This window comes from Dryas octopetala, chromosome 1 (assembly GCF_963921425.1).
Source record: "Dryas octopetala chromosome 1, drDryOcto1.1, whole genome shotgun sequence".
Lineage (NCBI taxonomy): Eukaryota > Viridiplantae > Streptophyta > Magnoliopsida > Rosales > Rosaceae > Dryas > Dryas octopetala.
The window spans coordinates 5,257,249-5,271,593 of NC_141366.1; the positions used below are offsets into that span (position 1 = coordinate 5,257,249).

General features: G+C 39.1%; 1 protein-coding gene across 1 annotated transcript; it reads right to left on the reverse strand.

The window, feature by feature from the left end:
* Positions 1 to 843: 843 nt before the first annotated feature.
* Positions 844 to 3,102, reverse strand: LOC147296842 (Dof-type zinc finger DNA-binding family protein). The gene is made up of 2 exons (XM_086257198.1): positions 2,948 to 3,102; positions 844 to 2,783 (listed from the first exon to the last, which is right to left on the reverse strand). Exons 1-2 carry the CDS (start codon positions 3,047 to 3,049, stop codon positions 1,713 to 1,715), a joined length of 1,173 nt encoding a protein of 390 aa, XP_086113324.1. The 5' UTR covers positions 3,050 to 3,102; the 3' UTR covers positions 844 to 1,712.
* Positions 3,103 to 14,345: the final 11,243 nt, after the last annotated feature.

Below are 14,345 nucleotides of genomic sequence, written 5' to 3' on the forward strand. Positions count from 1 at the left end.
TTGAACTATAAGAAGGTAATTAAGAAATTTCATCCTAATTAAGCACCATTTATATATTTATTCAAGTCTATCTAACACAAGGACACAAAGCATAAAATTAATTAGGGTGTAGATCGAGCTCAGCTATATATCCCATAGTGAGAATTAAATGGAGCGATTAGGAGCAGAATTGATAGCTTTTGAAGGAATGCCCTACAACTTAATTAAGTGTAATATCCCCCATATATAGTAAATATTACAGTGATAACAACATTGAATCAAATAGCTAGCGAGCTTATCAATAGTTTGCATACATGAACTCTCTCTATCTCTCTCTCTTTCTCTCTCCCTCTCTCTCTCTCTGTCTGACGTACACACAGAGATTTTGTAGCTAAAGAATGAACTAGCAAACACATACTATATATATATATATATATATATATTATCCAAGCGTCTCCATTCTCTCTGTCTAGAAGTACGTACTATATAAGGAGAATAAAGAGTTGCACTACAGCCACCACACTATAGTCCAAGCATAAATTACGTACCACGCACCTTCAAATCCACATATATATATATATATATTAATTTGTCTCGAGAAATGAAAAACTCTATATGGTTGCAACTCCAACCATCTTCATTAAGCACTATCACTTTATTTCTTGAGGTTCACATTAGTTTCCCCACACACCTCAATCTCTCAATGGTTGGGTATAAAATGCTAGCCACAATCTATTGTACGTCTACATCATATCATGCAATAGCAATACAGTACTTGACAGTTCTATTATTTCGGTAAGTCTATATATGAATAGTTTGAAAATTATATATCAGCATTTTTGTATATCCCAAATTCAAAACCACTGCTGGTCTTAACAATAACATTCCATCATTCATCAACTACAAAGTACAAATTAAGTTAATAATTAAAACAACAGATGAACAAATTAAAACCAACATATATATAACCCACATTGCATTCATAACAAAGTCTCCCTCTCTTCTATACCATTGTATCCAATTAACCTCATTTGAATTCCCCTCTCTAAACACTCCCATATATCATCCCCAAGAAGAAAAAAATAAATAAAAAAATTATTAGTTCCTTCTGATGATGACATATTCATATCCATCATTGACAGTAAACCCACCAACCCCAACCTATAGATAGCTAGCTAATAATATCAAATACATATGAGAAGGAAGAACAATGTCATGCATATATATACATCCAAAATAATTAAACACACCAACTTACTCATCAACGAGGAAGCTTTCTGCATTTCCAATGCACCAAATCAAAGACTTGATCAGCTCTCTGTGTTGATGATGATGATATATATAGTAGTTGATACTGGAGGCAATGAGACGATGAAGATCCGAGGTTCCTCTCAGCGCAATTTGGGGATTCTCAGCCTTCATTAATAAAACAAGAGGCTGATGATGATTCATCTTCCATTAATGCTGCTGACATGATCACTCCGATCCCAGCTCCTGCCTTCTTAATCCCTTCAATACAATGCAAGTGTACCCGTGATTTTTTTTTTTTTTTTCCTTCTTTTTGAAACCCACACCAAGTTTGAAGATCAACTTTACCAAGTAATAAGTAAAACCAACTAAAAAAACCTAAGGACCAAATTAAAGAAAATGACTTTGACCAAAAAAGGAAGCTAGAGATGACAAATTGAAAAATGATGAAAATTAAGCACGATCGATGTTTAACTTGGTTTTGGCTAGATGATAGAAGAGACTGAGGAGCCAAGGTTTGTTGGATCGTGCCAATTGTTAGTACCACCCAAAGTGGTTGAGCTCCAGTAAAGAGTCGTAGGATCTGATGATGATATCCCAATTTGGTCGGTCTGATTCTGACAATTGTTAGCAACATTATTGTTGGTGTTATTATCCCAGTCCATCCTATTTTGCCCACCGTCTTCTGATTTCACTTGTTTCGTGTTACCACCAGATGCCTCGCCGTTACTGCCCGCTATGTGAAGATCTTCAAAGGGTAGCAAGGTCTGGAAATATTGGTTGTTATTAGGCCCTCCTCTCCCGTGATCTTTGAACCCTCCATTGATGAATTTGGAAGCCAGCACGGAAGCCATGGTTGGAGTCGTAGTGGAAGATGGGGAAGTACTGAAAATGGAGAAGTTAGGAGGAAGCGAATTCGAGTTGACGAGATTAAACCTGTTTGATCGATAATCAGCATGATCAGCTCCAAACCCTAATCCGAGAGCACTCAACTGAGGCTGATGAAGATGATGGTCGAACCCGGAAGTTGCGGTGTTGTCCACATGGGAATTAAACCTGGGGAACGGAAAGCCCATGGGATCCGATGGGAAAAACAGCGGATTGATGTGATGATTGGAGGGAGAAGACAAATCGATCTGGGGTTGTGAAGAAGGAGGGTTTGAATTGTTGGCTGAAGAAGAGGTCGACGAGGACGCGCCTCCTCCTCCTCCGTCCATGGCAGATGCAGAGCCGGGCCTCCTGACGCGCTTGTTCTTTCGGCAGCCACCGCCAACGGGAACGTTGCGGAGGGTCCCACCCCTGGTCCAGTAGCGCTTGCAGGCCTTGCAGAAGTGGCGCGGCTGGGTCAGGCTGTAGTTGTTGTAGTAACAGAACTTGGTGTTGGAGGAATCGCAGCGAGGGCACTTGAGGGCTTGCTGCTGCTGTTGGAGCTGTTCTTGCCCTGGTTTCTCCATTGTCCTTATTGCACCTCCTGCTGCTGCTGATGATGATGGCATCATGCTGCCCTTCGGATCATCATCATCGATGTGATGCTGATGATGATGAATTTGATGCATCTACAGATTGAAATAAAAGTGAAAGAGGCCACAAAAGGAAGCTGTATGTATTAGCTAGGGTGAAATAACAGCACAGGAGAAATATTCTCTTCCAAAAGCAAAGCAACAAAAATGGTGTCATGTTTTGTCTAATAATTTGAGAGAGAGAGAGAGGGGTGAAGTACCTGTGGCCATTCGTTAGTAGTTGAAGGAGAGATGACTGCTGGAGCAGCAGCAGCTGCTGCCAAGCCTGCCATCATCTCATGAGGATCAGAGTTGCCTAACATTTTCTCTCTTAACTGAATTCTCAAAAGGAATCGTTGGAAACAAAGAGTAAGAAGACAAAGAGCAGGTGGCGACGTGAGTCTTTCTTTTTTTCCTGATGGGGTTGAAATATTATGACTATGAGAGAGAGAGAGAGAGAGAGAGAGAGAGAATGACTCGATCCGTGTGTGTCTCTGATTCCATCAGTAGAAATTAAATTAAAATTAAAACAAAAACGTACTAACACTGTGGTTAATAATAGTAACGGAGTACTTACTTTGAATCTAATTAATTTCACGTGACGGGGTCTGCTCCAAAATGGATTTTGATGAGAATTGGAGGGGGAGATTATTTTAATAGAAATAAAAAATGAAAAAGAATAAGTAGGACATTCGAAATCCAAGAAGCGGACAGGGAGGTAATGTGGCATTACAGATGAATCTTTGAGAGGTTCAAGAAAGAGAGAGAGAGAAGGAAGCAAAGCCAAGATTTAACAACATAATATTTTGTTAGTCAATTAATTACACGATTTGATGAGTCTTTGAGAGTGTTGACGAGCTGACATTAATTCCTTGGCGCGCGCATCACTACGTATAAACATTCTCCATTGCTTTGCAGTTTGTTTGCATAGAGATAGAGAGAACAGATAAGTAGAGGGAATCCCTAGATCCTTGCTTGCCCAATATTCGATGCACTAATGCTAGTAGTCTAACACCAAATCCCACTTCCTTTTTTTTTTTTTTTCTTTCTTTCTTTCTTTTGCTCATTTATTTATTTATTCGTCATGTTGGATTGTGTTGTGTGGCACCAAATTAAATTATTTTTATTTTTTTATAATTTCCTATGTATGGCCCTCGATACTCCTCCCACATATCATCAACATGTTACATATCCATTTCAACAAAACAATCTAATAATCCAAAACTAATCACGTAATTATTTGAATTGATGGGACATAATATGTCATATGTGAAAAGGATCGATCGAGCTTTAACATCTTGTAAGAGAAAAGTGGTACTAGCATATAAATGCTTTGCAATTTTTAGCTAGCTAGCTAGGTACGTCTTGCATATATAATTGGTATGTATAATTGGTAATTAATTGATAGTAGCTAGGTAAGTATAATTTTGAAATAGGGAATGGTGAAAAGTCCAAGAGGAAGAGACAAGAGGACACCATGTGGCGGTCTACATCTTCCTGCAGCCTGCAGACTCAAACACAAACACAGAAGAAAGTAAGACCACGCTTTTTTTTTGGTAATAAAGACCACGCTTTATTCTCGAGGGCTCCTCTTCTCTTGCAGTTGTTATTGTTGTTAAACTCCAGACTCTCACCCTGGCCAGTTTGGCATCAATTACACACACAAAAATAATTAAGAAAAAAGGAAAAGAAATTAAAACCGTTAATGGTGATTGGTGCATATATATGTACTGCAGATAGAGGATAGAACAGAAGCATGTGGTGGGCAGCTCATGGATCAGCTGCTCAAGAGAAAAAGAAAGGAGGGGAAATTAAATTAAAATATTAAAATAAATTAAAGTAGTAAAAAGCAAGGTCCGGGGAACAAATGGATTTTGTAGTCTCCCAAGGGATCTTCTCCTCCTTCCCTACAACCCATCATTATTCTTCTACACTTTGGTAGTCACTACTAGTCCTCCCTCCCTCTCTCTCTCTCTCTCTCTCTCTCTCTCTCTCTCTCTCTCTCTCTCTCTCTCTCTCTCTGTTACTCTGTTACATTCACTTTGGTAATTTAAATATTACTTTCATATAATATATATGCATGTTGCTTCCTCTTTTACAATATAGATTGAGATAATATTCTATCAGCAGCTAGCTAGCTGGTGTACATATAAAATAACACTACTGCAGAATTAAAGTTTCTTGGAATTAAACAAGTTAAAGTATAGTTTTAGTGTTATACATACATTGGCATGTTAGGGAGCTTATCTAGCTGGGTTAATTGATTCAAATACTACCGGCCAAGTACTAGTAGCTAGGGCTTAATTAATTGATTAAGGCAAATAATTAAACTTCCCAATAAGGGAGGGAAATTAAGATCAAAGATGTGTAAGTAGTAGCTAATTAATTAGCCAAATTTGAACCCCTCTGACCCAACCCAAAGTGTATCCAAAACAGGACATTATATATCTTAATGGAGGATCTTCTTAGTTAATATGTTGGTGTTTGTTGATTGTTATGGGTTTGAATTTTGATAGTGGTAACATGATGGACTTGGTGGGGACCCATATAGGTCAGTTGTATATGTACGGAAAATGATCATATATATATATATAGTAAACAAAATTACAAACTGTGAAGGAGGGAGAGAATAGAGAGTGGTGGTTGGATTTGAGACTTTGAGTAGTAGAAGAAGTAGTGCTAGTCAAAGTAGCTAGCTAGGGATAGACGTGGATTTGGAGGGTGTTGGAATGGTGGGTCCTACTCACCCACTCCCAGTCACTGACCAGTAGAGACCAGTGATATAGATGAGGCATGCAGTACGCGCGTGACCACCCCACCCCACCCCACCACTGGACAAGGGTCAATTAAGAGATTCCAATTTGGCAAACATGAAAGAAACCCAACGCGCACGTTAAAGGAAGCCTTCCCTCTGAGTAATTTGAGAGAGAGAGAGAGAGATTGGGGTTTAGGGAGGGGACCAGAGCATCATCACACCCCATACAATGTGCAGACAAAGATCTCACTCCCCATTTCTTCTTGGATTTCTCTATTTTCGCCTCTATATATTCATTTTACTTTTTCTTAACTTTTAATTTCTTAATTATCCCACTTATACATATACATGAGCCACCCATTTGGGCTTGAAGCCATTTTAGACTTACATGTACAAATGTTTTATTTTTCATACCATGAATTTGAATCACTAATTAACTGTATGGTCCAAACTCATAACATCTTATGGGCAAATTTGACTTTTGGGTCGGATTTTGTTCTGTCCAAACAATATATTAAAAAGGGTGCTGGAATCCGCATTCCACTTTTGGAATATAATTTTTGTAGCTTGAAAAATATCGTTCATATATAGAATGATTATAGATTATGATATGTGGCTGCAGAAAGAATGCGAATGGAGTCTTTCTAGAAGTAGATAATATTCCATACATATGTCATATGGTGACTTATCCATCATATGTGTACGTACCTGCTGTACTAATAATGTCTAGTGTAATGAAAAATATATGTGTAGACTGTTTTTACGTGCTCGATCAAACTCGGAGTTAAGATTATCACATGATGGGGTGGGTGGGTAGGCATAGTTGATATGCATATGATCGATCATCAATTCATCATCATAAGAATTAAAGTGGGCGAGCATGCATATATATTCAATTCTGATTGACATGACCTAATCACAATTCCATTCCACTAACTGATAATCGATCACTGCCAAATTAATAACTGGCATGCTACTCATGCAGCATGTGATTCTATATTAATTCTATACCACAATAAAGGTCCAGTCAAACTACTCACCCTAGAAAAGTCCGTCATTATGGGATATATAACTATATTCAGATTAAGACATTGATTTTGAGTATTGAGTTTCGATCATCTATTGATAATTTTTTTTATATTATGTATATTGTGTTTATATCTAAAATTATTTTAAACAAACGATATAACAGGACCCACAAAAGCATGCAGATAGGCATGACAAGAAAATTTTGAGTGAGGTAAATGGTCTTTTCATTAGAGATTAGAGAATCTAATACCTTATTAATTATAATATAATATATTGATAGAATTAATTAAGCTCAGGGAGGGCTTGTTATGGAAGTTTCAAGTGCCGCCTGGTCCTGTGGGGCCGTGAGAATGTTGGGGATTAATAAGGACAATTATCTAATTGGGTGTGCCCTAAACACATGCAATTTATTTACTATTTTATTAGAGAGAGAGACCATAATACCACAAGTTGCATGTTGGTGGACTCAAATCCATGTAATGGACATAGATTAGGGGAGTGATGTTAATGGAGGTTCTTCCCTCCACTTTAAGTCTTTAATTGTGAAAACATAATTTAGGTGATGATTAACTGATTATAGTATTGTTTGGAAGGAGAAAAAAATATTAATTTAATTAAGAGCATAATGGTAGTGAGGAGCTGGGTCATTCACTCATTCTATAACAAGTTGTCAACAGGTCATAATTAGTAGGTTCATCTCATTTTAATTAATTTAATTTATACGAGCATGCATATAATTGATCATCAGGGGATTTGTAAATCACAAATATCATGGTTTCATAATTACTTCATTTTTATTTTTTAATGTACTTTGGTCACAGCTGGACTTAAGTCCATATACATATTGGGTTAGGCCCAATATGATAACGGATAGTGTTGTTTAGAATTTATCCGGCCCAAATGATGGCCGGATTCTAGTATGTGATTGTGATTGCAACATATGGAGGCTAAAACTTACCTATCATTTGTTGTATACAATATGTGAGATACACACATATATGGTCACGTGACTATCACATGACCATATTTGTGTCTCACATGTTGTATACAATAAAGAATAAGTAAATTCCTCTCACACATGGGTCCCATGTTCATGACCATCTGCACAAGTAGAATTGTGCTTGATTTTCTCTCCAAATGGGCAAATAATTGGTGACCATGTGATAGTGATAGTGAGGGTGGTACTATTCCACTTCAAGGTGTCTCACCCCCAAACCCCTAATCATCTTTCCCTAAATTGATGGGCATCTAATTATCATTATAATCATATTTAATTAACTAATGTGGTGTGATTAATGTAAGTGGACACACACATATATATATTGCATGGTTGTGAGAAGTAATTATGACCAAAGAGAGGTGCCAAACCCAGCTGGGCATATTAGGTGTGATTGATCTACTGATTAACTCTCTCTTGATGACATGCAAGGTTGCACCTTTAGTCTGGTATATTGATTAATTTATCAGCTGTAAAATCATGATTGTATAAGGTCAAATAATGTTATCTTAATAACTAAACTCCAGTAAGTCTAAGAAAAGCCATTAATCAAGCCTTGCAATTAGTTGTACCTCTACTATATAGATAGTGGTCCATATGGTGGCCCCCAACCCCTAATTAAGTACTAAGTCGGTGTCTTCTCAAAAAACCAAAAAAAGTACTAAGTCGGTGCAGTAGATGTGTTCCTACAAGGCCCCTAATGATAAGGTTTCCTTTAAAAAAAAAAAAAATTTGTAATTTGGGCTGGACCATCGACTCAACTTTTGCCTAATAACTCGATGACTTGGGCCAATCTGTAAGATTAGTGAGCTATATCTGGACTGCTAAAAGTGTGCTAGATTCAAACCATAATAAAATTGGGCCAAGACCCAAGATTGTACTTAGGCTTTAAGGTTCTTTGACTTTGTGGATGACCAACATGAGCCGTTCCTCTTCCAAAGTATATAGGCAATTGAAATTAAAATCTTCATGGTTAATTCTAAGCGATTCACTGCATGACTATAAAGCATTACAAATGTTTTGAATGCTTTTGCAGCATATCATAAATCTATGCAAGCTGTATACATCAGAAAAGCAATTTTTGATAGTATTATTACAAGGCTTAATTTACTCAATGTATCTATTGGGCTTATGTGGGCCAGATTAGGGCCTCAAGTTTTTTCTATTGCAGGAGTGCTCAAATTTCATGGATGGATGAATTGCTCAAACTCGGGGAAAGCTGTGCCCTCCTGATGGGATGCGTGATTCATGATGCATCCATGCGGTCCTTCAATGGGCTCTTTCCCAACTTTAATTCCATTCAATTATTTAGGTCTACAATTAAGTTCAAGTGACTGTTAATTAGGAAAATTCTCTCAACCTATCCACTTTTGTTCTACATACCTCACATTTTCTCTGCCTAATGTAATCTTGGAGAAATTTTTTCATGTAATACATGGCGGTGCATGTGACCGGCCAATGCATTAAAAATATGACAAGTACTGTATAATTATTAATATTTAAAATGATAAATCCTAAATTTATAAACTTGTCGTCCATCCATATTATAACATGTGAAACCGCAATACCGTCATTAAGTTGGTGTTATAACATCAACATATTATAACACCACGTGGTGTTACGGTCACACCCAAAACTTTTCCGTAATCTTCATCACATTTTTAGGATAACCTCCACCTTATCCTACAAGCATATATTGCAGACTAAAATACAAGTTAGCCCCGGCCTGTTCTAGCATTAAGTTGCAAGCAACACATTAGTGCATCACTTGTTTCACGTACAATTCACTAAAAATGAGCAACAATATTCCATATTTCCATTCTAATGTGGACTTAAATCAACGGATTGGATCTTCAGCTGAAACCCACCCCAGTTCATGCTCTCTCTGTGTCTCGATCGTACAACTGGGGACCATACTATAATATATACAAGTGATAATGCATGAATATTGTGGTCCAAGCTGAGGCAGTGATTGACAAGAAATGGTAACATATGTACTGGCAAAGATATATGGTTGGCCACTCGATCCATTTGCTGCAAACCAGTTGGCTAACACCATAATGCATATGTGTAGTGTGAAAACAAAGTAGGAATAAAGGGGGGCCAAAGTGCCAAACAATGAAACTCAAGGACATGGGAATAGACTAAATAGTAGACAATAGTACCATATGTGTCAAAGCATGATAGGCCAATCTTGTTACATTATCGATCAGTATAGTACTGGACCATGCATATAGGTTTTCACCTTTCACTTTTCAATAATACATTTTGAATCAAGGAATCGTCCACCTCTCAAGAAAAGGACTGTCAACTATTATAAAGACAAACCCTCACCTACATCTACTTCTTCGCTTGGAAAAATATATATATCTATGTACGTACGTATATACTACATAGTTAAACCTAACCCTGCATATTATAGGGTTTTAGGCTAGCTTCTAGGCAAATTAATGCAGGATTGGATTAGACAGAGCTAGAAGACCCTATTCTAAAATTAGATGAATAGATGGGTGGACTAGACTCCAACCATATATTAATTGGTAAAAACTTAATTATAAGATAGCCTAAACTAGGGTATATAGTAGGGTATCATCGATAATATTAATTTTGAACAGAGAATGGTTTAGGGTTTTCAAATATAATCTTGCTTAATTGATTAAGACCACAAAATGTGGTTTATATACATGGGCCTATAACTAAAATACAGGAATTAATAAATCACCTAATCAATCCTAATAATTACACAATAATCACATGGGTTGACTCACACCAACAGTTCCCCTCAAGTTGGTGCATATATATCGCACATGCCCAACTTGTCTAGTGAGTCCAAAAACACCCTGTTTGCTACGGCCTTGGTTAACACATCTGCAAGCTGATCTTCAGACTTCACAAATGAGAAGTTAATAATCTTAGCTTCAAGTTTCTCTTTAATGAAGTGTCGATCAATCTCAATGTGTTTTGTTCTATCATGCTGAACAGGATTATGTGCTATATTAATAGCAGATTTGTTATCACAAAACAAGTCCATAGGTTTGGTAGGTGGACACCCTAAATCAGTCAATAAATGTCTCAACCATAAAAGTTCGACTACTCCAAGTGCCATACCTCTGTATTCAGCCTCTGCACTTGATCTAGATACAACTGATTGTTTCTTACTCCTCCAGGTCACCAAATTTCCTCCTACAAAGGTAAAGTAGCCTGAGGTAGACCTTCTATCATCTGCTGAACCACCCCAGTCTGCATCAGAAAAACCGTCAACATTCACATGACCATGATTAGCAAACAACAATCCTTTACCAGGTGCAGATTTTAAATACTGCAAAATTCGCTCCACAACATCCATATGAGGTTTACACGGGGCATGCATAAACTGACTTACTACACTAACCGCATAAGCAATGTCAGGTCTAGTGTGAGACAAATATATCAATCTTCCAACAAGTCTCTAATATCGCCCCTTATCTGCAGGCAAGGCCCCCAAACACTCGAAAAGTCTATGGTTTTGTTCCATAGGAGTGACAGCTGGCTTACACCCAAGCATACCAGTTTCAGACAACAAGTCTAAAACATATTTCCTTTGCGATAGGAATATGCCATGTTTAGACCGAGCAACTTCTATCCCAAGAAAGAACTTCAAGTCCCCCAGCTGTTTCATTTCAAACTCTCTAGACAAGTACCTCTGCAAATTAGAGATTTCCTCATAATCATCTCCGGTCAAAACCATATCATCAACATAAATGATAAGAGCAGTAATCTTCTTCCCCCTTTTCTTTAGGAACAAAGTATGATCAAAATTACTCTGCCGATAACCATAGTTCTTCATTGCACGGGTGAATCTCCCAAACCAGGCTCTCGGAGATTGTTTAAGACCTACAAAGACTTCCTTAGTCTGCATACTAATCTCGTATTCTCAAACTCTGGTATACCCGGAGGAGGATCCATGTATACTTCTTCAGTCAAATCACCATGCAGAAAGACATTCTTTACATCAAACTGAAGGAGTGGCCAATCTTTGTTAGCAGCCAAAGATAACAGAACCCGTACTGTGTTTAACTTGGCCACTGGAGCAAACGTCTCCAAGTAGTCTATGCCATAGGACTGTGTATAACCCTTTGCTACCAACCTTGCCTTATACCTTTCAACTGATCCATCAGCTTTGTGTTTGACTGCAAACACCCATCTGCATCCAACTTTCTTCTTCCCCTTAGGTAGAGAAACCAACTCCCAGGTTGAATTCTTCTGTAATGCCGCCATTTCTTCAGCCATAGCTTTGGTCCATCTAGAATCTGTAAGAGCATCCTGCAATCTACTAGGAATAGAAACAGAAGATAATTGCAGAACCTACGATTCATATGACTTTGAAAGCCTAACAGATGACACATGATTATTAATTGAGTACCTAACTTTGGCATTTGGATCTGGCTCATATTTAGCTGGTGGTTGTCCTCGGTTAGACTGAGGAGGAAGTGTAAATTTAGAAGCATTAGAAATAAGATTTGAACCAGAATGTGAATCAAGAGTATTGTTGGTTACCTCAATGGACGAAGAAGATTGATTCAATGGAGTAGGAGAGATGGCGGTACTATCATGGAGTGGTGATTCCTCAGGCTCATAATTCGTGGGTTCTTGTCCTACCATATCCTCAGTAACTTCCGCATCCTCAATATCATCCGCAGTAATTTCTGCAGTCTCAGTCTCATTCGCAGACTCAGACACTGGGTGATCAGTAGTCTGTTCTGACCCTTCCTCACTACTCCCATAACCAAACTGATCAAAGAACAACATATCATCTCGATTCTGCACTTCACTATTCTGCACTTCAATAGAAACCTCCCCCTGAAGGGTAGAATCCAGTGGACGTGGAGAATAAAAAAGTTGATATTCATGAAAAGTGACATCCATAGAAACATAGAAGCGCTGAGTAGAAGGATGATAGCACCGATACCCTTTCTGAGATGGACCATAACCAACAAATACACACTTTAATGCCCGAGATGCGAGTTTGGATCGCTGATAAGAATGTAAATGCACAAAAACAACACACCCAAAAACCCGGGGTTCCAAATGCAAGATACCTGGTAAAGAGACAAAATCCGAGAGAACATCCAAAGGTCGCCGAAAGTCAAGGACACTAGATGGGGTCCGATTAATCAGATAGACGGCAGAACTCAAGGCATCACCCCAGAACAAAGATGGCACGTGACCCCCCAGAAGAAGGGATCGAGTGACTTCCAACAAATGTCGATTTTTGCGTTCAGCAACCCCATTCTATTGTGGAGAATGAGCGCAAGAAGTCGGATGAAGGATCCCCGCAGAAGCAAAGTACTGAGTCAACTCTGTATTAACGAACTCACCGCCATTATCAGAGCGCAAAACTTTAATAGGACAGGCAAACTGGGTGAGGACCATGTGATGAAAAAGGCGAAAAACAGCACACACATCACTTTTATGTTTCAGAAGATAAACCCAAGTCATTCTAGTACAATCATCAATAAATGTCACAAACCATTTCATTCCTTTATGTGTACCACACGGGGCCGGACCCCAAACATCCGAGTGTACCAAAGCAAAAGGAACATCCATACGTGCAGCACTAGAAGAAAACATTGAACGATGACTTTTGGCCAACACACAAACTTCACAAGTAAAATTGGAAATGTTCAATCCAATAAATAAAGAGGGAAATAAACGCCGAAGATAACTAAAGGAAGGATGACCAAGTCGGCGATGCCACAACCAGATCTTCTTCTTATTTTCAGAGAAACCATCACTAACTAGACTCACAATGCCACGACCATCTGAAGCGGAAACTCCACTATCCAGATAGTACAATCCACCACTCTTTCTACCACTGCCAATCCTCTCCTTGGTATGAATGTCCTGGAAAACACAATGGGTAGGAAAAAATGTAGCCACACAATTATGAGTTTTGGTTAGCTGACTAACAGAAATAAGGTTACAATTTAAGGAAGGAACAAACAACACATTATGTAAAGACAAATCAGATGAGAAGGATACCGTACCGCCCCCGAGAACAGGAGATGACACACCATTGGCATTAACAATAAATGGTTTAGGACAGACAGATGAAAGATGACTAAAAACATAACGATCAGAAGTCATATGATCCGTAGCACCTGTATCAATTATCCATGCACCATTACTAGTACAAGCAGAAGTACTCAAAGCAGATTTAGAGATACCTGACTTGACAACAAAGCTGGAGGAACTAACAGAGTTCACCCTGGAATGCAACATAGGAAGAGGAGGAGGAGGCTGCAGACCAACCATATTATTGATTCCATTCAAATCCGTAGCTGAGGAACCAGAGGGAGGCGTTTCAAACATGGTGTGCAGCACCCTTTTTTTTTTCCTTTTCAGCACAATGAGGCCTTTTTTTTTTTTCTCAACACAGAGAGGCCTTTTTCTGTTCAGCACAAAGAGGTGCACCCGCACACCGCTGGTCGTCGCACAGCTCCGGTCACTGATCAGCTGCACCATCGATTGCACACACCCAGCTGATCAGAGCTGCTGCCAGGCAGCGTCGCACAGAGCCAGCAAGAGATCTGCGTCGTCGCACAGCCGCGCCGGTCGGCGCACAGCAAGAGGGGCTGCGCCGGTCGTCGCACAGCAGGAAGCCCAGTGTTGTCGCACAGCCGCACCGGTCGTCGCCCAGCAAGAGGAGCTGCGCCGGTCGTCGCACAGTCGCAACGATCGCAGCCACGCCCAGTCGCGTCTCACAGCAGGTCGCCCAGCCGCGTCGCACAGTCGCGTCTCACAGCAAGTCGCTCAGCCACGTCGCACAATGAGGCCTTTTTTTTTTTTCCTTTTCAGC

Bases quoted from the DNA above. Each gene is read 5' to 3' on its own strand.
- LOC147296842 (XM_086257198.1), bottom strand. From the start codon at position 3,049: ATGTTAGGCAACTCTGATCCTCATGAGATGATGGCAGGCTTGGCAGCA. The intron at 2,784-2,947 runs GTACTTCACCCC...TTCAATCTGTAG, and splicing joins CTACTAACGAATGGCCACAG to ATGCATCAAATTCATCATCA.